The sequence below is a fragment of the Equus asinus genome, chromosome 5, assembly GCF_041296235.1.
Source record: "Equus asinus isolate D_3611 breed Donkey chromosome 5, EquAss-T2T_v2, whole genome shotgun sequence".
Lineage (NCBI taxonomy): Eukaryota > Metazoa > Chordata > Mammalia > Perissodactyla > Equidae > Equus > Equus asinus.
The window spans coordinates 95796461-95818971 of NC_091794.1; the positions used below are offsets into that span (position 1 = coordinate 95796461).

Consider the following 22511-nt stretch of genomic DNA (forward strand, 5'->3'; position numbering starts at 1 on the left):
CTTTGCAGAGATCAGCAATGGGCAGGGGGCAGATCTAAACACCTACAGAAGCTGGGCAACAAAACAAATGCAGACAGCGGGCCAGATGTGGACAACAGGGGCAAGTTGAGACGATGGCAGACGGCTTGCCTCAACTAACGTCATTCCAATTATATTTAAAAACCATACTGTGTGTGAAAGAACACAGCCTATCTTTGGACCTCACTCGTCTTGTGGGCTGCCGGATTACCAACCATGGTCAAGGAAAGGAGGGGCTTTCAATACGATCAGGGAACACAAACAGGTGTCTGCTCCTTTGCCAACTCCTGGTAATCGGCAGTGACTATCTGAAGCTCCGGGAATTCTAAGGCCCCAGCTAGGCTAGCTAGGAAGAAATGCTGTGACTGATTAGTGATGTCTGCCTTGGGTATAGGAGGGGCACATAACTGCCACGCATATGCCAGCCCTGGTGCAGAAGAGGCCCTCCCTCTTAATTCTAAGAGAGTGAGACTTGAAATACGAGTTTCTCCCTTAATTGCAGAGAAGAGCCTCTAGGCAGTGGTGCCTGGCAGCAAGACGGGAGGAAGCATTTCACAGCAGTTCATTGTCCCTGCTCCTCTGTATAGAAAGTGATTGTTCGTTAATCTGCTGACATCTTTTATTTAAGAAGAAAAGAACTGTTTTCTAATACTATTTTATTTATGACCTCATGGACATAAAGCTCCTTTGTCTTTTCGTTGGTTCAAATGATCTGAAACACTGGCTCAGTGATTACCAAAAGCACAGAAAAATGGCAGATGTCTTTAAAATGGTATCTGTTGATGTAAAAACATCAGAGAGGGGCCAGCCTGGTGGTGTAGTGGTTAAGTTTGCATGTTCCGCTTTGGCAGCCTGGGGTTCACGGGTTCAGATCCCAGACGTGGACCTACACACTGCTCATCAAGCCATGTTATGGTGGTGTCCCACATACAAAATAGAGGCAGATTGGCACAGATGTTAACTCAGGAACCACCTTCCCCATCAAAAAAAAAAAAAAAAAGAATTAAAAAGATCAGAGACTAAGCTGAATGTGCATTTCTTAGAGGCATAAGATATCTCAACTCTATAAAAGCTTAGGTTATCTTGATGGTGTCAGGATGAATGGGTTAAGGTTTATCCTTCTTCTGCAGTAGAAATAAAAAGCAATTCTGATAAACTTCCTGAATCTTAAACAGATTCTGGAGCCTGACAGCCTGGTTTGTTTCCCAGCCCTGCACTCACTAGCTGTGTGATTTACGGCAGTAACTTCACCGCTCTGTGCCTCAGTTTCGTTATCTGTAAAATGGGGATATAACAGCATCTCCCTCAAAAGGCTGATGGGAGGGTGAGAAGAATTAAGATCCGTGAAGTGCTTAGAGCAGGGCCCAGTGTGTATGAAGCCCTTTGCAAGGGTTAGCTATCATTATCAAAGTAAAAGCTGCTTTAACGGATATCTTTGATCCTGGTGGTGACACTGTGGTCACACAGGGAAGTGAATCCTGGGGGAGGGGTGGGGGGCCCCAGTCTCACCTATCATGGAGACCGCGCTGAGGGGCACGATCAGCGAGAGCGGAGCGAAGGCGTAGGAGGCAAACACACCGAGCTCGCCCAGCAGCATCAGGAACAGGCCCAGCCACCACGTCTTGGTCTTGAAATAGGCCCGGGGGTCCTTGGAGCCTGCCAGGCGGATGTGGCAGTACTTCTAGAAATCCAAAAAAGAGTGCAATTTGCCCAGATGTTTGGGGAAAAGATGCTATGATGGATGTATGCTAAATCTACCCCACCTTTATTTGGGAAGATGTGTCAGGTTGTTGTGGCGTCCTTCCTCCGAGAAGAGGGAAGCAGTAGTGATCTAAATGCTAGAAGGCTATTCTAAGAGAGCAGTTCTCAAATGGCTGGGAAGCCTTAAAAATTCCCTGGGAAGCTTCAAAAAATACACGTGTCATCCTTAGAGTCGGTCTCAGGGGAGGTGCGGGTGAGGCCTGGAAACGTGCATTTCTAAAGCACATCTAATGCACTGCATAGGTGACGTGCAGTCTGGGGTGGGAGCCACAGTCTAAAGACCTGCACTTTAGCCTGGCCTTGGCTGACCTTCTCCCTCTTACTGCAATGCCCAGGGGTCCCCATTTTCGGGACGCCCACTCGGCCACACTGCCATCTGTGGAAGTGCTGGGAAGCCCTATGAGTATTCATGGATCCTGCTCTCCCTCAGGTGGATCCTCGGCCCAAGTATGGCCAATACTCTTTGTTTTGGAAATCTGAACTGGGGACACAGAACCTGAGGCAGTGACTAAGGAAAGCTAGAAAGTCATGCTGACTTAGACGACCAAGGCTGCCCTTTGGAGAGGATCCTGATGGGAGCTGCATAGAAGCAGAGATGCTGGTCTGGAGAAAGAAGAGCATGAACCAGACAAGCAGCTAAGAGACCACATGGCCTCAGAAACACACGAAACACTCCCACACACGTGTGTGCATGGGAGCCAAGATGAACCACATACACATGTGTTCATGCGCGCGCTCCAGGGAGGGAGAGCAGTCCACCCTTCTGGAAGCTGGGCAGCGCCTGCAGAGAGGAGCTGGCGAGCATGCTTAGGATTTATCCTGTCCACAGGTGTCAAGTCGTAGTCTGGGTTTCCCAGAAGCAGCCCCTGAGACAAGGACCTGGGAGCAGGTAGTTGATTTGGGAGGTGATTGCAGGAAACACAGGTAAGAGAGTAGGAAAGTGAGACAGGAAAGGGAGAGGAACCAAGGGAGGCCATTAATGGGTGAGTTAAGGCCTTGGGCTTCTGGGCCTCCATCCCACTGGGGACCCTCCGAGAAACCCTGTGAACTCACCTCAGAACCATCCTGCCCAAGGACGGGAGCCTGGGACATTTGTCCACTGACTCCCATCTCCCACTGGGTGAAGGCATTAACAACCACCCCCACCCCCCGATACACACGCCAAGCTTCCTAGTTCACCTGCACGCCAGGTGTGCTCTCAGGAGAAGCTCTCCAAGCTATCAGCTTGCTCCAGACCACAGCTGCTTGTGAACTCTTGGGCCAAGGGGATTTGGGGCAGGACCCCGGCAGCAGCTGCTCCAGGCACCCCCAGAGACTTTTAAGTAATGGAGAACACTGTCATCAGAGTTGTGGAGTGATGGGGGTTTAAGTGGAGGCAAAGAACCAAGGGAGATTCTGGAACAACCCACAAGGTAGTGTCTCAGGCCCAGCCCAGGGATGGGGTAGGCAACATCCCTCAGTGGGGAAGCAGCTGGGCCTGCACCCTGCACCCTGGCTTATTGGCTGTATCTCTGCCCCAGACAGAGCTGGTAACTGAAACTTACCTGGAGGTTAAGCGCAATGCTGACCACAAGATGTCCGAAAATCGCCAAAAGGGCGCCGATCAAGTTTTCCTGTAAGGAAAGTTCACAGGAGCAGATGTGAGCTGGGCCTCAGTTAAAGGGCCCCCAGACACAACTGAAACCCAATGGTTTGCTGTCCCAAAACAAAACCAGAGAAGCACCATTACAAAGCCACACCGCAGACCCTCTGTTGGAATTTTACCACCCAAGGTTGATCTGGCTGCCTTGACGGTTTACAAAACACGGCCTCGAATTAAACTCTTGCAGAAAACACTATCCTTCGTCTGCCGGTCAAAGGCCTAAATCTGCTGGGCTACTCCTCTTAATGTATGAACCGCTCATGGTCTTGCACAAGAAAGCAACATTCAGAAATCAGAATTTACAAGAGAAACACAGGCAGGGATACTATCTGCCATTTTATCAATGCCATCTTCACGTTCCCAGAGGGGTCCCAATGAGATTCTTTTTCTTTTTTTTGAGGAAGATTAGCCCTGAGCTAACTACTGCCAATCCTCCTCTTTTTGCCGGGGAAGACTGGCCCTGAGCTAACATCCGTGCCCATCTTCCTCTACTTTATATGTGGGACGCCTACCATAGCATGGCTTTTGCCAAGCGGTGCCATGTCCACACCCGGGATCCGAACCGGCGAACTGTGTGCCACCAAGAAGCGGAAGGTGCGAACTTAACCCCTGCGCCACCATTGTGGGCCGGCCCCCAATGAGATTCTTTTAACTCGCTAAGTTGCTTAGGGCATTTAAAATTATTTCATTTACAAAAATTTAATTTCCATCACCTTAAGAATAAGGTTCAGATTCCTTGGCATGGCATTTTTTTAACTTTAAAAAACAATTATCAAACATATATTTATTGCGGAATAGTTAGGAAACAGATAAATGAAAAGAACAATAACAACAAAATAGAAAAGCCACCTGTAATTCTAAACCCCAGAGATAACTATTATAAACATTTTGGTTCTTGCTCTTGTCAACTTTTCTTTCTGTCCATAAACTTAGATATGAACGGCAATGTTAATTTAATTTATAAAAATAAGATTACAATCTGTTTTATAACCTGTTCTTTACTTAAGATATTAGAAACACATTCCTCTGTCAGGCATATTTAATTCATCATTTCTAGCAAACGTCAAATAAGTGTCAAACTCATCGTTTGGATGCACCATGCTTTGTATCATTGCTTCTCTATTATTGGATACTTGGGCTGTGTCCTTGTTTTTAAACAACGCTGTGACTGAATATCCTAGTACACACGTTTTTGTGCATTTGTGAGGATTATTCCCTCGGGATAAATTCTTAGCAGTGGGACTGCTGGGTCAAAGTGTACTTGGCTCAGCATTTAAATCACACTATATTATGTTCCCAACACACCCTCCAGCATTATTCCACCACTAAATGCCAAAGAAATGTTCTGTTCTAGCCAAATATCAAGCCTCCTTTCCCAGGACGGGCCTCTCCCGAGTCCCACTCTGGTCAAGCGGTTTCTCCCCGCTAGGTGCCCTCCCGTGCGAAACCTGCCCGTTCTTCAAGGCCTGGGCCAGGCCCTAGTGAGTCAAGCGAACAAGAAAAACACAGTCCATCTAGAAGCACAGATCATTAGCAAGCAATAAGGGATGAAGTCAACCTGTCTGTCCCCCCTTCCCCGTCCTGGAATGCTGAGTGCCTAGACAGCTGAGGGGCTTCCCCAGGAAGGGGCAGTTGGCTGAGGGACAGAGCTGGAGGAGGGGGCTGGAGAACTAGTGATGGAAACCGCCACGGCCGTCCTTGACTCTTCCCCACTAAGAGGGAGCACGGCGGCAGAAAGGAAAGATGCTGAGCTGGGAGCCAGGGGACCTGGATTCCAGCTCCAGCTCTGCCACCTTGTCACTGCATGACCTGAGACAAGTCCCTTCCCCTCCTCGGCTTGTGGGTCCCTGTCTGGAAAACGTAACTGCTGGCCCGGATAACCTCAAGGGTCTCTCCAGCCCTGACCTCAGCCTCTGATCAGGCCAGACTGCCAACAGAAACCAAGTGAATGATCAGGCCACACAGGAAACCAGCTTTGATGCACTTCCCTTTATCAAACAGCTCCTTAATGGGAGGTCACTGGGGGCTTCCCATGGACCTGAGCGGGCTGGCTTCTACCTCTTCCCAAGGTGGCTCTCACAGCCTGAGCTGTGCTCCCTCAGCCCTTGTCCATCTCTGTTGTTTCATATATTTTTGCCTCTTCTTAGTTAGATAGAATTAAACAGACACCATGTCTTCTCTGTAGGATTACAGGATCTCAGAGCTAAAAGGGTCACTGGAGATCAACCAAGCCAGGGTTTCCCTAACTGGGTTCCCAGAGATGTCAATGGGATTCCGAGGAAAAAAGCATCACATGGTTAAATAAGTTTGGGAAACACTGCCTCCCTGACTCACTGCCTGGAGGCCCACCACGCACCGCATGTTAGAGGCCCTCCGTGGCACTTTCTCCTCGTCTAACTCAGACTTCCCAAACCCATTTGGCCCTAGAGCTCTTGGAACCCATCCGTTGGCATCTATAGTGGTCATCTGTGATTCTCACCCGCCTCACATTTTGAACACTTTCCTTTTCTTCTGGTAATAGCATCCTGATTTGCTGTGGAGGACTCCCTCCTTCCCCTGGACTCCTCACTGGACAGTCTTGTTGGGACTGTCAGTCAAAGTGCTCCATCTTCCCCTGGACAAGGATGCGTCAATGACCCAAGCTCGGTCCAAGCCAGGCAGGTCAGAAACTCTCTCTGTAGGATTCAAATCTTGGACTGAGAATCACGAAGGCTGGAAAAAGGCTGTGCTCACTCCTGCCCAAGGCCAGGCCTGGACAAGTCAGACCCCGGCAGCCATCCTGCTGCTTCTCCTTCCTGAAGCCTGCTTCGCCAGCTCTTCCTTCGATTCTGGGAACAGCCTCACAGTCCTTTTTGCTTAAGAGCTAGTTTCTGTTACTTGCAACCAAAAAGCCTAACAGAATCAATGCTTCATGGAACACAGTTTGGGAACATGTTGATTACTAGTCCAGCTCCTAGTAAACGTAAGCGTTTTATCCTTCTTCCTTTTCTTAGGGGGGTGGCTTTTATAGAAAAAAAGGGCTATCTGCATTGTTTTGGTTTTTGAAAAAAAATTATTATTGCTATAAAAATAACAGATTCATGAATCTAGTTTTTTAGAAACAAAATCTTACCAAGGAATTATAAGTAATTCTTATAAGTCTAATAAATTCCTCTTATGAACATAGGAATCATAAGTTCTTTTAAATATTTCAATGCTGTTTACGTACAATAAAATTCTCTTATAACTTTCAAGATAAAAACTAACTTACAGGACCTGTGCTTCCAGCAAGACGGAGTAGACATAATTTTTCCTTTGCTTCCTGCTGTATACAACTAAAACCACTGGACATCATGTAGAAAGCAAACGTAAGAAGACTCTGAAAGGTGGAGAGAAGAAGGCAGCCAGGCAGGGGACCTGGGGGCCTGGGGAACCACACAGCGGTGAGTTCTCTGGGCTTTCTTTTTGCCTCATATAGCTCACACTTGTAAAACTGGCACCCTGGAAATATCAATGGGTGTAGACAAAAAAAGTCCCCAGAAAAGCCCACTCTCTCCAGTAAAAGGAGCAGGAGATGAGCAGCCAAGCAAGACAGGAAACCTGTAGACAATAACTGCTGCATCCAAACACCACAGGAAAATAACGTGACCCCAATTCAACCACGCCAGCACAGGCCAAGTAGCGAGCTTAGATTTCCACCCGGGAGGGGCTGTCACGAGGCACCTCAGCTCTCTTGCCGGGAGTATCAGAGAAGGCCACAGAGGGAGCTGGGTCCAGTGATGAGCACTCTCCCCAACTCCTAGTGTCAGGAGAGCCTGGACTTCTACCCCCACCTTGCAATAATGAAGGACTCCCTCCCCTGCCCACTGGGTGGCATCAGTGGAGGCCCAGGGGAGAGGCAGGACATTTACCATTTTACTTTCACAATTATACTGTCCCAAAGTTGGGGGTACTATTTGTAGTAAACTGCAATGATGGCTGCTACCCATTTCTCCCATCCCTGTATGCAAGTGCCACCATTCCCATCAAGAGGTGGGGGCTTTCCCCCTACCACTTGAATCTGGGTTGGCCTTGTGTTCAACAGAAGGAGATAGACACGATGGTCTGGGACTTCTGAGCTCAGGTCTTATAGCTTCTACTTTTGCTCAGAGGGAAACCCAGCCACATGTAAAGAGGTCCAGCCTATTTACAAGAAGAGAAAGGGGCTCTGCAGAAGACCAGACACATATATGAGTGGGCCCGGTCAACACCAAGAGAGAGACCTAGCTATCTCAGCCAACTGCTAGTAGATTAAGCCATACCAGCCGAGGCTCCAGACATGAGCGAGGCCATCTTGGATTCTCCAGCCCCAACCCCAGCCCAGTACCCCAGATGATACTGAAAACAAACAAACTGTTGCCGGATCTAAGGTCACAAAAATTTGTACCTATGTTTCCTTCCAAGGGTTTTATAGTTTCAGCTCTAACATTGAGGTCTTTGATCCATTTTGAGTTAATTTTCGTAAATGGTATGAGGAAGGAGTCCAACTTCATTCATTTATATGTGAATATCTAGTGCCCCAGTTTCATTTGTTGAAAAGACTATTCTTTCCCTATTGAGCGGTCTTAGCACCCTTGTTGAAAATCAAGTGACCTTAGGTATATAGGTTTATATCTGGACTCTGTATTGATTTGCATGTCTATCATTACGTCATTACCACATTGTTTTGATTATTGTAGCTTTGTAGTAATTTTTGAAATCAAGAAGTTGAAATCCTTCACCTTTGTCCTTTTTCCAAGATTGTTTTGGCCAGTTGGGGCTCCCTTGCATTTCCAGATAAATTTTAGGATGAGCTTGTCTCGATATATTTTCTAATTTCTCTTGTGATGTCTTAATTGACCCATTGGCTATTTAGGAGTGCGGTGTTTAATTTCCACATATTTGTACATTTTCCACTTTATTCTTGTGAATTTCCTTTGTTATTGATTCCTCATTTTATTCCATTGTGATCAGAGAACATACTTTGTATGATTTCAATCTTTTAAATTTATTGACATTTGTTTTGTAGCCTAACATATGCTCTCTCCCAGAGAATGCTGCACGCGTACTTGAGAGGAATGGGTGTTTGCTCTCATTGGGTGGGCTACTCTGTGGATGTCTGTGAGGTCGAGTCGGTTTACAGTGTTGTTTGCATCTTCTGTTTCTTTGCTGATCCTCTGCTAGCCGTTCTATCCATTAGCGAAAGAGGGGTTTGGAAGTCTCCAACTATTACTTCTGAACTGTCTATTTTGTCTTTCCATTCTGTCAATTTTTGCTTCATGTATTTTGGGGATCTGTTAGGTGCATATATTTTATAATTGTTCCATCTTCTCAATGATTGACTCTTTCACCATTATATAATGTCTTTCTTTGTCTCTTGTAACAACTTTTGTCTTACAGTCTATTTGGTCTGACATTAGTATAGACACTCCAGCTCTCTTTCAGTTACTGTTTGCATGGAATATCTTTCTACTTTCAGTCTATTTTCAAAGTGAGTCTCTTGTAAATAGCATATACTTGGATCACATTTTTAAAAAATCTATTCTGCCAAACTATCCCTTTTAATTAGGGGAGTTTAATTTGTTTACATGTAATATAATTACTGATAAGAAAGGACTCTACCATCTTGCTATTTGTTTTCTGTATGTCTTATGTCCCTTTTGGTCCTCAGCTCCTCCATTACTGTCTGCTTTTGTGTTAAATAGATATATTTTCTAGTGTACCATCTTAATTCCCTTCTCACTTCTTTTACTATATATTTTTGAGTTATTTTCTTAGTGATTGTCCTCAGGATTATAGTTACTTTCTTAATTTATAACAATCTAGTTTGGATTAACATTAATTTAATTTCAGTAGTATAGAAAACTTTGTTGCTATATGGCTCCATCTCTTTCCCCTCCCCTTATGCTATTATTGTTGCAAATCTCTTTATTACCTTTTAACACATAATCACCTGATATGGGTGGAACTCTGCATTCCTTTCATTTAACAAGGATATTCAGTTGGGTTCTCCACATCTCTCTTGTTTTTGCCGATCAATAGAAGATACTCAGTTTATGTTTCCTGAATAAATGGCTTAATCTGAGCACAGAAAAATGGCCATAAGGGAAGAATGTGATACATGTCATTAGAGAGAAGTGTGGATAAAGTGGCGGAATTTCAAAGGAGGAATTCATTCTGGGCACAAGGTCTGAACTGCTTGGCTCAATGTCATGTGGCAAAGGCTGTGACAGATCGGTAACTAAACTCTGCTCTCGGACTTCCAGCCTGAATTCTTTCCTCTTCCACCCTCCACAAGGCACCCAGCCTGAGGGTGAGCACACCCAACACACTCAACCAACATCTGTGGACTGCAGAGCTCTGCAGAAGGCAACCTGCAAGGGACAAGCTTTCTCGGAAACTTTGGGAAGACACCATGCTCCTAAGGAACTGCTCTAGAATCATAAGTGGGTGGGAGGGTGGTTATTCAGAGGTCAGGCTCTGGAGTCAGGTAGACCTCAGCTGAAATCCAATGTCCGTCACTCATGACAGCATGACTTTGGTATATCTCTGAGCATCTGTTTCCTCAACCACAAAACGGAGTTACCAAGAGTACTTACCCTCAGGGTGGCTGCAAGAATGAAATGAGATAACTCCATGGAAATGATAAAGCACAGTTCCTGGCACAGCAGAGGGCTCAGGGAAACAGATTTCTCTATTGCAGGACTTCTCAGAGCCTTCAATAAATACTAGCTCTCACAGTTAGAAACATCCATCAGCCAACAACAGGACATCATGAGAACCTTCTGTGCCAGGCATGTGCTAGCGGGAGGAGTCAGGTCTACCAGAGAGAGCTCCGCCTTTGGAACTGACAGAGCGGACTTGTTGTAAAGATTAGAAATGATGATGACAATGAGAATGAGAAACATTTATTGAGCACTCACTATGTGCCTAGTACAATTCTAAGCACTTCATTCATATTAACTCATTTAATCCTTAGAACAACCCTATACGGTAGGTACTATTATTATCTAACTTCATAGTGAGGAGACTGAGGCACAGAGGGTAAGAGGCAAATGGTAAGTGGCTGAAGCAGGATTGGAACCCAGGAAGTCTGACACTAGAGCTCATGCTCTTAACTCTTCTGTCAAAGTACACAATATACAAAGCTCTAGGACAGCGCCTGACACAGGATGGGTATTCAACAGATAGCAGCTATTATCAGGGGCTGGGGAATTGGTTCTGGACCCAATGGCTCCCAGGCCGGTGCAGGATACAGACACCTAAAATATTACAATATATTAGAGACGGGTACCGGAGCAGTGGAATACAGAGGAGGGAGGAATGCATTCCAGACAGTGATTCCTTCGTTCGGTGCCTAGTGCCTGCCATGCAGATTGTAAGCAAGCCATGCCCTGTCCCTGTCCTCACGGAGTGGACACTAAACAACTGATCATTCAATCACATGCCGTGGAGCTCCCTCAGAGAAGCACAGGGGCCTGATCCAGTGCGTGGGGAGGCGCAGGACTGAAGGAGCTCGGGAAGACGTCTCGAGGAATGCTCCCAGAAGGGAGACCCGAAGAGCTCGAGTGGTGGGGCTGGGGTGGGAGAAGCCTTCGACAGCCCATGGGAAGCTCGGAGGTGGGAACGAGCAACGTGCCTTTGAGGAAGGGAAAGAAGGCGATGTGGAGGGATGAGACCCAGGGGGAAGAGGGCTCACAGGCCCCGAGAGGTAAGATGGGGACGTGTGTGTGACAGCTCATGAGAGACCTAAGGTGAGGGCTTCTGTGTGGCCGGGGCAGGAGTCCAGGGAAGACGGAGGGAAACCAGAGTGTCCAGGGAGAAGGCTTGCGAGGTGGGCTGGCCGGATTGGGAGGGGGCACCTCTACCTCAAAGGGCTTGGAGACAATAGGGAGGCTCTGAGTGACGTGATTAGGACGCTGTTTCTAAACCAGAAACCAGGTGGCAAGCTCTAGAAGGCCACAGTCTTTAGACTGGGGCCCAGAGACCTTCTTCTACAATGGCTTGCTGACCCTGCAGCTGTAAGGGGTTCGAGCACCAGATCCTCATTTCCTTCCATGCTCTTTGCTCCCGGCGGTTCCCCGTCTCACCCTTCACAACACTTTCTCCCACTTTATCAAAGAAAGCCTTGTCCTTCACTCACGTAGACTCACTCTGGCACACTGCCCCGAGCTGTAAAACCACCAAGAAACTATGGGGAATTTTGAAATTTGGTTTCCCAGGAGGTTTCTCTGGTGACAAATACTCATTCTAGAAATTACTTTCTTTCCCTCTCTCACACATATTCCTGCTAAGGCATGACATCAAAATGGGACACTTTGGCCTTTTTTGGGGTTTTCTGAAATCAGAGTCTGATTTGACTGATGGCTGGACGGTAAGGACCAGCTTTGTTAATTAGGTTACATCGGCAGCTCAAGCATGTATACTGCGGTATACTAGCTTATATCAAGCACATTATAAAGCGTTACAATTAAATTTATGTTATAATATAGGTACCAATATTTGTAGTAAGTATTTGCATTATATACTATAATTAAAACATATGTATGACAATACAGTATAGGCAAAGGTATAATAAAATTAACAATGTTTCAATTTCCCCAAACCTTTCCGGATATATCAGGTTAAGCCAACGTGATTCTAAGTGAAAAAAGTCACCAACATAACTGATAATAATGCCTTTTTGGCAAACTTCACAGAAATTGTGAAAACAAAACAAATCCTGTTGCAAATTAAGTGTGTCTAGTACTTTGCTTTGAACAAAAACGAAGAAGGCCCTAATCATATAGTTAGCTGATAGGCCAATAAAATAGTTTATCACTATGTGATTTTTAGCACAAAACTTGGAAAGACTTGAAAGCACGGAGTGACACTGCTATAACAACGCTCCTCCCAGTACTTATGGGAATGAGTTTCTCGGCACATTCAGCTACAAAAACCAAAACTTGTAACAGAATTGATGCTAAACTCATTCTAGCAATCAGTAATATCTGTCTTGAACATTGAAAAAGAAAAAGCTCTGTTCTTCTCATTCAGATATTCATTTCTAATACAATGTTATTTTTTATTTAATAATCATTGCCAAACATTATATTGCATTAATCAATTGCTTTTATTCAATTGCATCAACAGAAAAGCTTCTAGAATGAATCAATACTTATGAACCTATATCAAAGGAATTTTTTTTTGCTGAGGAAGATTCACCCTGAGCTAACATCTGTTGCGAATCTTCCTCTTTTTGCTTGAGGAAGATTAGCCCTGAGCTAACATCTGTGCCAGTCTTCCTCTATTATGTACATGGGTCACCACCACAGCATGGCTGCCAATGAGTGGTGTAGGTCCGTGCCTGGGAACTGAATGGGGCCACTGAAGTAGAACGTGCCAAACTCAGCCATGCAGCTGGCCCCAGAAATTTTTTTAAACACAATTTGATTACACACACTACGTTCTTTCTTGTAAAGAAGCACGACAGGTATCTTTAAAATTTTTAAGTGTTAAAAAATAGACACAATTTTGGTGACAAGGAGATCTGATTGGTGGTTACCAGGGAAAAGGGGGGGTGGGGGGAGGGCACAAAGGGTGAAGTGGTGCACCCACAACATGACTAACAATAATGTACAACTGAAATCTCACAAGGTTGTAATCTATCATAACATTAATAAAAAAAAAATAGACACAATTTTGGGATAAAATTCTGTGGGTGAAATGGAAAGGAAATACAAATTCCAGGGGGAAAAGGAATGAGGTTAAAGAAGAGCTTTCTCAGAAGGCTGATGGTGGGCATTGAGTGGTCTTTATATTCTAGGAGCTCCAGTTAAGTTTAAAAAGAAAAAAACAGTATTTAAATGTGCCAGGAATTCCATATTTTGCAAATGTTTAAACTTACAACGAAAAGTTTTAAGTTTTAGATGTCAGCTGAAAGAACGTGAGGAACCGTGTGGTGTTTCTTTAGAGGGCACAGGCCAGCAGGTGCTCTGCCCAGAGACTCATTTACCCACGCTAATGAGGAGGAGGAATTGTTAAAAAAAAAAGTTAACTGGCAGCAATTCTACAGAAACTGCAGATAGGAGACAAAAGGATTCTGGCTCCAGCAACACCTGAAAGCTGCTTTCTCACCTTTATAGGAGACAAAGGGGAGCTGGAAACAGCCTCCAGGGGTTGAGCAGAAACCCGAGAGACCGGAGCAAGGGCTGTTCAGAGGACACACGGGGGTCACACAGCTGCAGGTCCACGGGCAAGCGGCCTGGCTGAGATCTGCCTTGCTAAACCTACATTCCTTTGTCATGAGTGGGAGCAGCATTCACCACCCCAAAACGTGCCACTTTGGCATGTGGACTGTTTTGATCCGAAGGCAATTAAAACACTCAGCAGACTCAGGAAAGCTTTTTGCTTCTCCCTTAAATGTCTAAAAGAATGTGGATAGGTGGCCTGTACTAGGAAGGGGGCCTGTACCAGGAAGAGAGCTATGATCCAAGATAAGCTTTTATAGCAGAAAGACTTATCTGCATGGCAGGGCCAACATCTGTTTACCAAACGTTTGCTCTTCTTGTTTTCCTATGAACTATCTTTCTCCCCTTTGAAGCCCCGGATCCCCGCCCTCTTCTCCTTAGCTCAGAATGGCATATAAGCCTCAACTGCCTGACTGCCTGTGAGTCTCATACTTTTTTTATGGGGCTCTGTACACATGAAATTAAATTTGTTTTTCTCTTGTTCATTTGTCTTATGTCAACTTAATTATTAGACCAGCCAAAGAACCTAGAAGCGGAGAAGGGAAAAGTTTTCCACCCCTACACTCCTCTGCTGGCTGGGATGACAGGGGCCCTCTCTCAGGGCTGGTGCATGAACTTCCTGAGATAATTTGGAGAAAGGACTTATTATTAAGATGAAACATACGAAACTGCCAATATCTGACCATCTTTGACCTATGCAAGTGGTAGTTTCACATGGTTCAACCTGTAACTGGTAGCAGCTGTACTATTTTTACCCAGAGAGACTGCGCTGTCCTCTGATGAGATGCTGACTAAATGCACATGGCTGCCTGAGAATGTGTCGTTAACAACTTTGCCAAGTGGAAGTAAAGAGATGAAGAACAAAAAACACGCAACTGCAGTCATACAGACAAGCCGCTGCTGTCTCAGCGAGGCGGGTGGTGAGGAACGAAACCGAGAAATGAAAATTGTAAAACTCGCGAGAATTAACCAATTTAACCACCAAAAAGCACGGTTAAAAGGTTACTATGATAACAAAGGCTGATATTTACGGAGCATTTATATACATCAGGCGTGGCCCTAAGCCCTTTCTATGCATCCTTCAGGCCACAAACAACCCTGTGAAGGGGGTACTAATGACTGAGTCGTATTTTAGCACATAAGTTGGAAGGAGTTTACAGATGAACAAAGTAAGGCTCAGAGAAGTGAAGTCACCTGCCCAAGGTGAGGACGGGAAGATGGGAGCTGGAGGTCTGACTGCCAGTCTCCTGAGAATTACTGCTCCAGATGTCTCCCACGTGTTCTGAGGTGTCCTCCAAAGGCGGCAAAATAAATTAGGAAAAAAATAAACCCCACCTGTAAGAGCCACATCCCCCCTCCCAACACAGACAGTGGAGGAGTTGTTACACAGCCATTTCCACAGCACATCAATCCCCACGCTTAATGACCGGCTATAGACAGACACGGTCAGCAACAGCGCAAGGTCACTCAGGCCCTTTCATCCAAGTGTTTCAAAGGGCTTCATCAACACTGATTACGGCCACACCCTTGTGAAGTGGGGATCAGTCACTTTTCTGAGCATTTAAAGTCAAACGAAGAAGCTCCCCCCAGCCCAGGGGTTACAGTTCGAACTCACACCCATCCGCCGCCCTCAAGCGTCTGGCGAAGGGCAGCTCAGAGCTGAGGCGACAACCGGCAGGACTCCTGATGTGAAGCTCCTCCTCCAAACCGCAGAGCTTGAAAACTAAAAGGGGGTGTCCAGGTCTGTGGGCAGGGGGGAAGCGAAGGGCGGTGCCTGGGGGGCTTCCACCTCTGGACAACCCTCCCCACATGTTCTCACTGAAGTTATTGAAAGTGTTAAAAGGCAATGAGGACACGTGGACAGCTAACCCAGATCAGGGATCCGACCTGGGAATCAGTGCCTCTGTCATTTAAGAAAAGAAAAGGTGTAGACAGAACCAAACGGTGTTTCCACTGAGGGGGCAGGCGGTGAGGACCGCCTTGGAGCGGCCTCAGGCCAGCGTCTTCACCTGCAACATCTTGGTTCTTGAGTTCCTTCACTTGCAATGTCACATGGGGAGCACTGTTCTGCGGTGACACCTAATCAGGTTCCCTACTGTCTCTCGACTTCAGTGGGCAGAGTCAACGGAGGGGGAAGGGAGGCGGGGGCAAGGGCTGCCCTCAGTCTGAAGGGAAATACCTCATGGTGGGGGGGTGCTCCTGGTGGGGGAGCTCAGTTACCGGAAAAGGCCCAAGACTTGGCCAAAGTCACAGAGTGAGGAGGTGGCAGAGCCAGACCTGAACACAGGTCTCCCCAACACTTTGGTCCCCAGTATACTCCAGATGAGGGGGTAGCGAGGCCTCCCAACTATCAGGAACCTTATATTTAGGACATGCATTGTCCAAATCGGGCCATTTTGAGGAAGAAAGGGGGCTCTATGAATATGCCCATGGACATGAGGCACAAACCGGGACTTCAGCTCACTGTACTCACGGTGCAGTCTCTGAAGGGGAAGTGTTACTGGTGAGGGAAGTGGGGTGAGGGCAAAACAACGTGCAGAAAACTGGATTTCAGACTCAGCCACGTCTAGCTGCAGCTTCAACAGACCCAAACACCAAGAGGAGGCGGCAGCAAAACCAGTCACTTCTCTCACTGCCCCACCTTCCCTGTGTGGACCTTGAAGACCAGCAGACCTGGGCTGGTGTCCTGCCTCTGCCACTTACTGCTGTGTGACTTCAGAGGAACTACCTTAACTCTCTGAGCCTCAGCTTTCCCATCTGAAAAGCAGAGCTGATGGTAAACCCCCACGGGACTGTCATGTTATATGAAACAAGGCCCCTGTTGAAACATCACCTGACACATAATAAATACTAAAACAATTCTAGCTTTTACTATTATTTTTACAATTTTCATTTTTATTATTATCATTATTACAAGCAACAGCTCGAAGGACCCTTCTGGCCCTGATCCAAAATTGATCTTTTACCAGCTACAACTCTGAAAGAAAATAAACTGTGCCCAGCAAAGCAGCCCAAGGTCACAAGGCAGGAAACCTCCCTTGGATACTGGTACCCCAGTGAGACCTCAGCTCAGATCCCCAGGTCCAAGGCTGCTTTACATGTGCCAACAGCAGCCTCGGTGAGAAGCCCGGTCGGCACTTGCTCTTCAGACTGACCTCCCACAATCCCTGGGCTTCAAACGGCTCCCAGTGAAGGATCAGCTGCATTCTGGCTGCCCGAGGGTTACTCACATTCAAATACAAGGGACGCAGGAGAATGGTTAACCAGGCTCTGCTACACCTGTGAGCGGCTGCAGGCCAGCTCCCCGACGCTTACCTTCTCCAGCAGGTGAAGCATTACCTCCCGCACGACTGCCACTTCAACACTTAATAATCCATGTCGGGGAGAGAAGGGGCCTTGCAGAGTGCCTGGCACAGGCGGGCAGCAGGAAGTGGTGGATAAAATCAAGGGCCTTGGCAGTGCACAGACCTGATCCGAATCCCAGTTTTATTACCTATTGACTATGTGGCCTTGGGCAAGTTAATTAACCTCTCTGTGCCATTTTCCTCATATGTAAAATGGGGTTATAATAGTACTTATCTTATGGGGCTTCTGTGAGGATTGGCACAGTCCCTGTCCCGTAGTAAACACTCAACAAAGGTTAGCTGCTATTATGATGATGATGATTACTATAGAAATTGTGAATTGGCAATAAAAGTGTGGATAAAGGGCCTGTACTTTCCTGCCGGGAAGACTGACAAAGGCTGCATAAAAGGTGGTACTCGAGCTGGAGCTGGAAGGACGGGTAGGATTTCCACAGGCAGAACACAGGGGAGGCGCAGGCAGCTTCGGTTCCCCCCTCGGTAAACTCAGGTCGTTCTCATAACCACCCTAGAGGATGGGTTTAGAACTGACCTGCAGAGGAGTGACACGGCTTTCCTCAAGTCATAACGCCACAAAGTGACAGAGCTGAGATTTCAAGGCAGGTCTCTCTGATTCCAAAGGCCATGTTCTTAACACCCTGCCGAATCTCTGTTTTTTCACCAAATTCTGTCTTGAAGGGTAAATACTTAGGGAAACGGCTCTCCCACCTCCCTCCTAGACTGGAAGCTCCTTCAGGGAAGAGACATCTCGATTATCTACACAGCTCCCAGCCCACCCAGCACAGGCACACAGAGAGGAGGTACTCAGCTGAAATGCCTGTTTGAGAAACAGAAGAATTGAGCCCTGACTCTTCCAGGCTGAAGCACAGCCACCAGCGTCAGGGACCCGCTGGGATGCCGCCTCCTGGGCAGCTCAGCCTCTTGGCTTCTCTTTACAGACCACCCTCTCCCAACAACCAGAATCCACTCTCTGTTGTGTAGGGCAGCGGGCAGGGCCGCAACTCAAGCCAAATTGCTTGCTCCTGACTTCATCCCACTGATCAAGTTGGACTGGGGGCCTCTTAATGTTTTCTCTAAAGGTAAGAGATGACTTGGGGCAGCCTGCTTGGCCCACAGTGATGGAGCCCCAGAAACTGTGTTTGCTGGGTGACCCCACCCCCCTGGCCACCACTGATTGGACCAGTGTAGACACCTGACCCAAGCTGGGCCAATCAGATCTTCCCTCTTCTGAGGGTGGGAGTAAGAGTTCTAGCACCTTCCAAACCCCACTGCCCTTTCTGCTCCTGGGTTCCATGAGCTACCCTGTATCCTTATAATAATTTCCCTTTTGCCTCAGCTGCTCTGAAGTGTTTTTATTCCTTGCAACCAAAATAGGCTTAACAAAATCAAGGAGAAAGGAGACAGCTTCCCCTTAGAAACCCTTTCCCCAAACCCAGACAGAATTAACCACACCTTCCTCTGTTCTGTGCACCTGCATCTGTTCCTCTTTATAACCAGAGGCAGTTTTTGTTTTTTTTCGGGGTTTTTTTTGCTGAGGAAGATTCACCCTGAGCTAACATCTGTGCCAATCTTCCTCTATTTTGTATGTGGGTTGCTGACACAGCATGGCCACCGACAAGTGGTGTAGGTCCACACCCGGGAACCGAACCCAGGCCACTGAAGCGGAGCGCACTGAACTTAACCCCTAGGCCACTGGGCTGGCCCCCAGAGACAGTTCTGAGTCAAGCACCTCCTACATGCCCAGCACTGGGCTAGGTGCCTTTTCACTGATCCACACAGTACAGAGGGATGCGGGCTGGAGCGAGGTATTACTACCACCGTTCTACCCCTAACAAGCTCTGAGGGGCTCAGCCATGTGTCCAGGGCTTTGAACCCAAGTCTTCTTCCCTTTACCCCACCCTGTACTTCGTCAGCTCATAGCCCTTTGTTCACAAGCCTGTCTCCCACCTCAATTTTTAAACCCTCTGTTAGAGTCACCATGACCTGTTTAACTTTGCTCTGACACAAAAATATTTCCATAATTCAAGTACAGAATTAAATTTGTGATTAACATGGAAACTTATTAGAAATCTCATCAAGGAGAGTATTCCGTGTTTTCTGATTCTGTATTTGTCTATTTGGCATCCATTTATCACAGGGCCAGTTGTATTAACTATATTTCCTTATTTTCTGTACTCTTGATGCTCCAGCATTCGTGACTGCCTTTCCCAGGGCTACCTGGTTCTTCAAGACAGCAAAGCAGCATGCACTCTGGGATACTCCTGGCAGTATTGTTTACAGTAACCCCAGATTAGCAACAACCTGAATGTCCAACAATAGGGGATCTGTCCAGCAAATTTGGATACAGCAGCTGAATAGATTATTGGGCAATCCTTCAAAAACCATGCTTTCAATCACTACTCAATGACCTTAGAAATATTCCAGAAACAAGGTTAAGTGAAACAACCAAAATACAAAACTTTATGTACAATATGATCACAAATGTGTAATATCAGAAAAAGTCAGGAAGGAAATATACTGAAATATGAACAAAGGTTTTCTCTGCATAATGGAGTGAGTGATTTTTAAAAAACAAATCTCCTAAGTGAATTGCATTCCTTTTAAAGTTCTCTACCTCTCTGTTTTTATGTATTTTAATGAGCATTTCTTTTCTTTTGATCACACATTCTCCTGCATGTGTGGAGGGCCCGCCTGTTTCTGCCAGTGATAAACCCTGGATCTATCTGTTAGCCAAAGCTGTACCGTGGTACTTTCTTGTTAGAAAAATACAAAATTCCAAAACCAAAAACAGCTCTTGCCTTGTAGGAGAAGGAAGCCTCGCTGGCAGAGTCGGCGCTGCTCGTGGGCGGGAGCTGCTGCAGCTGCAGGGCAGCACCGAGGGCTCCGTCCATGATGGTCTAATGGCACATCCCACCGGGCCGGGAGAGGGAGCGGGAGCTGCTGCTAAGCGGGATGGAAGCTGGAAGCCATCCTTCCTTGTGGCGTTCACCTCCTTCCAGCAGCCATGGCCTTCTCACGCGGAAGGAGTGCTTCAAGGCTCCTCTGGCTGGTTTACAGCCTTTTCCTCATCTTCACTCAGAGAAGTGCCAACTTCTGTCCTTCCCAAGCAGACAGACAACGGTGTGTTTCCGGCTTCTTGAGGGGCTCTGGGTGATGGGAAGTAACATTAAAAATGCATGCACAATGAAACGCTGAGCCCATCTTTGTTACCTGAGAAGACAGTACTATTAGGACAAAACACAGCTGCCAGGAGAAGGGAGGCCATTAAAAAAATTATATCATGCCTTTTGTCCCTTAATAAAGATAAGGCTCATCTATCTCAAAACTTATTTCCCAGCCCTTAAAAATCCCCTTTCCTCTCCGCCTTTGCTTCCTCCCACCCATCATATCCTAATTTAAATACGACTTTTTTCCATGGCTCCTCTACATAAGAAGTAGAATGCTGCCTACATCTCCTTCTCCAGGACTCCAAATAAAAAAATCCCACTGCCATGCAAAGGGAACCACCTGGGTTCCAACATAGGAAAGAAAGAATGAGAAGAAAAGTTGTCTCCACGGCAGATGGAAGAACTGGGCTGCTACCGGGATCAGCCTAGCACAGGCGAGGTAGCGCTGGACTGGGAGAGGGAGGACCTCTGTGTGCCCAGATCACTTCACCTCTGGGAGACTCAGTTGCCTCACCTGTAAAGTGGGGGCAATCATGCGGCTTCAAGTAAAACCAGCAATGACGGGAATTCCTGTTAACTTCATTGGACTGATATTTTCAGTGCATGTCAAACTTTTCTACCAAATAGAGAAAAAAAGAGAAAGAATGCCCCTCGTGTTCTGGGAGGCACAGCCAAAACATCCCACCACAAGTGCTAAGGGCTTCCTGGAGGTCTTCTTATATTTAAAAAAAGAAATCATACAGATTTGGTTTGTACTGCAAAGTCTATGTTTCTTTTAAAATAAAAATACTTTAAATTCATTTTGACCTGTCATGTGTTACCTGTTTTGCCTTGGCCAAGTCATTGAACTTTTCAGCCAGTTTCCTCTGCTGTAAAACACAGATTCCTCTCTCACAGGACTGTCGTGAGAATTTAATGCAACAATGTGTATAAAATGCATGCACAGAGAATGGTCAATGAATGGCAGCTATTATTAGTATTAATTTTATTCCTACCAGTTTAATTATTTAATTTACCCACGAACATTCCTTTCTTTCCCTCGTGCATTCAAGAAACAAATATTTATTGAGGGCTTACTATGTGCCAAACAGACGTAGTCTCTGCCATGCCTTGAGGCTTTGGAAGGCTGCCTCCTGTCTTTCCTGTAGCTTCCAGTTCCTTCTGCTATCTAACCCTAGGCGCAGGAATTCTGCTTCCCAGTGTGAAGAGTAAGTCATATTTTCTAGGGCTAACACTGTGTCCAGCACTGTGGCCAGGTCTCCCTTTGTCAAAAAGCCTCAGAATTAAATGATTGCTGCTGCCTCCATGTGAGGGTATACATTCCGGATATACATACATGAGGACACTCATCAGACAACTTTGTAACTCACATCCTATAACCAGACCTCCCTGACGGTAAAGCCCTATGAATATTTGTTGCAACCTTGTGAAAAGCATAATTATTCTTCACTATACTTTTATGTGTGTGTGAAAAGCATCACTGTGTCAAATTTGTGTATCCCTGTTTTAATGTTTTTAATAGAAGAGCCTTAGAAAGGAAGGGCGGCCCAGGGCTCTCTCCACCTCTGAGAGACCCTTGGGGGCTTTCAACCTGGAGCTGAAGGGGCAGTGGAGCACAAAGTGGGCAGGTCCTGAATCCCCTGTTCAGTTGCTCTTGCTGGAGATCTAGCCCAGAAGCTGGCAGAGGGACCTCCACACATGCCTACTGACTGGCTAAAGGCAGGCCTGTGAAGCACCTGGTGCACTGTGGCCACTTCACAGTCCAGAACAGAATGCCTTACTCACGCCTAATCTACCGCAAAACTAGATACCACAGATATACTCAGCCCCACCCATAGGGTGCCTGAGAAAGCATACGGGCATTGGAGACACGCCAAGGGGGTGACAGGAATCCAGGCCTCCTAGCCTTCTTTGGACCAGCTGGTGTGTCTAGGTGGGTTTCTGGTTTTGGTGGTGGTGGTCCCTTAATTCGCTTGTAAAAAGCAGCTTCCCTCTCTGCCTCAGGAACCCCCAGGCCTCTGAGGCATCAAAAGTAGAAGATTCTCCTTCAGCTGGGCAGCAGTTTGGACTAAAAGCCTTGGAAGAACTCTTTGCAAGTTGTCCTTCCTTATAAGTCACACATTCTTTGCCTAGTGACTCTCTTTTCCTGACTTCAAAGCACTTTTCCACGACTAACATATGCCCAAGAGGCAAGCAGCCAACTCTTTGTTGCCAACCACCCTTTAATTGTGAGGCCCTCGCATGCATCAGTGGGCACAGGATCTACTGACTTAAGAACAGAAAGATAACTCACTAGGTGCTGGCTTCCACTCCATTCCCCACCCCTTATCTCAAT

At 46.5% G+C, this 22511-nt stretch overlaps 1 protein-coding gene across 2 annotated transcripts in view; it reads right to left on the reverse strand.

Moving 5' to 3' along the window:
• The window catches only part of NIPAL3 (NIPA like domain containing 3), a 47647-nt gene that overhangs the window by 24389 nt on the left and 747 nt on the right, over window positions 1-22511 (reverse strand). The window contains exons 2-4 of one of the 2 annotated variants that reach the window (XM_014855053.3): window positions 19808-20155; window positions 3324-3392; window positions 1528-1699 (exon numbers count right to left, since the gene is read on the reverse strand). In XM_014855053.3, the coding sequence (XP_014710539.1) occupies window positions 1528-1699; window positions 3324-3392; window positions 19808-19900 (334 nt within the window). In that variant the 5' untranslated portion in view covers window positions 19901-20155. Of the gene's footprint in view, window positions 1-1527; window positions 1700-3323; window positions 3393-16962; window positions 17015-19807; window positions 20156-22511 lie in introns of those variants that run through there. The other variant, XM_070510696.1, reaches the window with a different exon arrangement.